At 46.9% G+C, this 4,241-nt stretch overlaps 1 protein-coding gene across 1 annotated transcript; it reads right to left on the bottom strand.

Annotated features, from left to right (window-relative positions):
* Positions 1-349: 349 nt before the first annotated feature.
* LOC120392368 (paraneoplastic antigen Ma1 homolog) lies at positions 350-1,201 on the bottom strand. Its single transcript, XM_039517084.1, has one exon. It carries the CDS (start codon positions 1,199-1,201, stop codon positions 350-352), a length of 852 nt encoding a protein of 283 aa, XP_039373018.1.
* Between the last annotated feature and the right edge of the window lie 3,040 nt (positions 1,202-4,241).

Genomic DNA, 4,241 nt, shown 5'->3' with positions numbered 1-4,241 from the left:
TCTTGTTTTGGCACTCCAAGGCATAGTGACCATCTCTTCCACAGTTATAACAGAAACCTTCTTGCCGGCTGTCACCCCTCCTGCTACTCTCCCCTCTTGAGGATGGCACAGTATGTCCATGAGCCTTCATCATGGCCACTTCTCGGGTCAAATCTCTCAGTGCTGCTGCCACTGACGGGGTGTCTTCCATCTCTCCATGCACTGTGGTGGTGTGACTCCCTGCCATCTTTGGCTGTTCCACTTGCAACAATCGCTCCTCCTCTTCACTTACCTCTCAAATGAGCTTGTGGAATGGGGGTGGGTTTTGGGCCCACTCCCTCAGCTGCAGTCACAACATCAACCCATCTTGTCAGGTGCCCCTAAGGATTTGGTCCAACCTAGCAGAATCAATGTGCTTGATGGGGATGCCCTCCTTCCGCATTACCTGCTGTAGCAAATCCTCTAGACTCCTGATGAAATCCGACAATCGCTCGTGGGGCTCCTGATAAGTATGGCGGAAGCAATAATACAGGTCTTCACTGCTATCAGTAGCACCACAGACACTTTCAAGAGCAGTTAAATAGTCTTGCACTGTGGCAGCTGATTGGGAGTCTTTCAGGGCTTGTATAATTTGCATGGCAGGTCCTCTCAGACTCTCAAGTACATGTTTCCGCTTCTCTGCATCAGAGTATTCCCACTCTTGGACAAGCGGCATCGTAAAATCCCTCCAGGTCTCATAATCATCCTCCCCTGAGGGTACAGGTGACACCCCCGAGAATGAACGTAACTGTTTGTATGGAGCACTGTCATATACCGGCTTCAATGCATCTTTGAGAGCGTTTCCCAGCTCTTTGGCCCATCCCACCAGGCTGGGTGCTGCAGGTGTTGGAGCCCCTCCTAATGCTAAAATTAATTCTTCTCTTGTCCGCTTCTCATCCACCATCAGAGCTTGCAATTTCTGGGCTAAAGAATCCACCTCAAGTGACACAGGCACACTAGGAGGGGACTGCTCTGCCCCCAGAATTGTCCAGGGGATATCTTCTACTTGCACCTCTTTGGGCACTTTATCAAGATCTGCTTCCTTGGAGTGAGTACATAGTGCTACCATGCCCTTCACTTTGCGGTTGTAAATACGGGTGTGGACCTTTACCCTCCCCAGTATTTCAGCTGCATCTAGGCTCTCCTCAATTTTGTTTGGTTCCATCTCTTCTGGGAACCCCATCACCAGCACAGCTTTGGTTACTGGGATTCGTGCCTCGGCACAGGTCTTCTAATAATCCTCTCTCCATTTTTTTTTAACTTAGATGAAAGTCACTCAGGAGTTTCTTTGCTCTGTGAAGGAGAGCCCAGGGTGCGCAACGCATGGCTGTGCGCAGGGTGTGTGTGTGTGTGTGTGTGGGTGGGTGTGTGGGTGGGGGTGGGTGGGGCTTGGTGGCCCGTACAGGGAACTTTGCAACTTTAGCACCCTCGTGGCCAAGATGGAGTCTGCTCTGCAGGCAGTTCTGGCCAAGAGACAGCGCGCACAGGCATGCAGCAGGAGAAATCCCTTCCACCCCAGGGGCACCTGTTCCAACCCCCACAGAGTGCTCCGGCCACCCCAGGACCGCTGCTGCTTGGGTGGTCCCTGGGGATGGCCCCGGGACCGATGCTTGGGCACTCCTGGGGCCAGCTGCACTGGCTGCTGCAGCTGTGGAAGTCACAGAATACATGACTTCCATGACAGAATCTCAGCCTTATCCATAAGCACCTCTCTTTCCACCCAAGACTGGTTTGGTGCTCTCAACTTACAGGCTATGTTTTTGCACATCACTGTCAGACTTTCATAGCACAAATAACTTTGTTTCCTTGTGGAAGAAGACCACAATCAATGCAGGGCCCTCCTCTATAGTCTTCTGACATATATTTTTACAAAAGTGTCTTTCTGCAGTTGCAGCTCATCTAAGATGTCAAGGTATCCATGTTTTACTTATTTATATAATTGGCTTGTCAGGGCATCGTCACAAGAACAGCTCTCATCGCTGTAACCCACACATGTTCCCTCTTCAAGAAACTGGGACTCAAAATGAATTTGCGGGGGGGAAGGAATCACACATAGTTCCTGGAAGAGTATAGAACTCAATGTATTTCCATGTAATAGCTGGCCCACGTAGTGGCTGAAAGCCTGCTACTTACACTAATCTAAAGGAAGTGACCCTTTAGCTTAGGTAAAGAGGAGTCTCTTTTTGGTGCTGAAGGTCCTGAGTTCTATCCCTGCTGACAACCAATGAGTTGTTACAAGTGCATCTCTTAAGATCATAAAAACATGCATGTTGCACTGGGTAAGAAATAGAATGTGATTATGTAACAAGAATCCTTTATTATAACGTAGATGCACAAGGTTGCTTATCAACCTTAACTTTCACATTTCCTAACTTTTGGATGTTTAAATATATTATCATCATCTTTCCCTACGGAAGCAGGTAACAGGATGTCAGATTCCAGTAATTGGATTAATGGGGATATTCTACATCTATAGCTGAAGCAAATGTGCCCTATTCGGTTCCTTTTAAAAAAGATGAATACATTATTTGTGAACTAACTTCCTCGAGCCACCTCAGTGTACAGCCACATCTCTATCTGTACATGTCCTTTTCTGCTCGTACAGCCATGTGATTTATAATAGAGCCCAAGGGAAATATGAATGCTGAGCATTACCTTTGTTTAGCACCAGTGATTCCTTGAAAACTTTGAACTGTTTTGAGAACTGGTGGAAATCCCATTCCATGTAGGAGAAGTTTAGCCAGTCATGGTTCTCCTCTGTTATGTCCAAACTACATAAAAATAAACTATTATTATCATTCATGTAACTCTTCAGTCTTACAATTTCAACCCACTCACAGCAAGGGAAAGAATGAGAATTTAGGATTACAGCAAAACCTAACAATGAATTTGCCCAGAGAACCCAGTTAGGATCAGGGCCCAATTATGCTGATCACTGTACAAACATACATGGAGTTAAAATCCGTATCCCAGAAAGGCAAGCAGTACACAAAAAGTGAGTGAGAGGGATACACTCAAATAGATTTTTTTTTTACATATGTAAAAAAAAATGCATATGTAAATTCCAACTATCCCCATCTGCCCTACAAACTACCCATTGTTAATAGACAGGGCAGAGGTGAGTTAAATGAGAGATTTGAAGATGGAGAACATAGTGACTTTCTAGATCAGATGAGGATCAGACTTTCTGGATTAGATCGAAGAGGCATGGAGCAACACAGAAGAAAGCATGGAGAAGTTTGTATGTGAAAAAACAGGCAGAGGAGGCAGGGACCGCTGGCAGAATGTGGTGCATTAAGAGACAACAGCAGAGAAGTGAGTAGTGCAGAGTTAATGAAGGGCCTTGAAGGAGAGGGCAAGAAGCTTAAAACTGATTTGTGAAATAGAAAAGAATTGGAGACGTTCAAAAGGGGTGATGTGGCCAGAATGATGGACAAGGAGATTATTTTGCCAACTGCACTTTGAATGGAATGGAAGGAGAAACAATGGGAGTGTCAGGATCCAACATGACCTGCATTCAGAAAGACTAATAGCCTATAGAGCATGCAGCCCATCAGGATAATCCGCTGGCAGGCCACCAGTTTGTTTACATTTGCACGGTTACCCGCAGCTCCCAATGGCCACGGTTTGCCATTCCTGGACAATGGGAGCTGTGGGAAGTGGTATGGGCTGCAGGGACATGCGGGCAGCTCCCGAAGGCTGCAGCTCCCGCAGGCCACAGGTTGCCCACAACTGCTATAGAATATGACCTATTGCCTTGGAACTTTGGGAAAAGGCCTAAAATCCCTTGACCATAGTTATGGTAAGAAGAACATAAGAATGGCCATACTAGGAAGGACGAAAGGTCCATCTAGCTCAGTATCCTGTCTCCGACAGTGGCCAATGCCAGGTGTCCCAGAAGGAATGAACAGAAGAGGGGCTCATCTGGGGAGAAGGAATAGCTCAGTGGTTTGAGCATTGGCCTGCTAAACCCAGGGTTGTGAGCTCAATCCTTGAGGGGGCCACTTAGGGATCTGGGGCAAAAATTGGTCCTGCTAGTGAAGGCAGGGGGCTGGACTCAATGACCTCTCAAGGTCCCTTCCAGTTCTAGGAGACTGGTATATCTCCAATTATTACCTTTACCTTTGATCCATCCCCTGTTGTTCATTCCCAGCTTCTGGCAAACAGAGGCCAGGGACACCATCCCTGGCTAATAGCCATTGATGGACCTATCCTCCATGAAT

The sequence above is a fragment of the Mauremys reevesii genome, unplaced genomic scaffold, assembly GCF_016161935.1.
Source record: "Mauremys reevesii isolate NIE-2019 unplaced genomic scaffold, ASM1616193v1 Contig1, whole genome shotgun sequence".
Classification (NCBI taxonomy): Eukaryota; Metazoa; Chordata; order Testudines; family Geoemydidae; genus Mauremys; species Mauremys reevesii.
The sequence above is the reverse complement of the archived record's forward strand: the minus strand, read 5'-3'. Positions and strand labels throughout refer to the sequence as shown.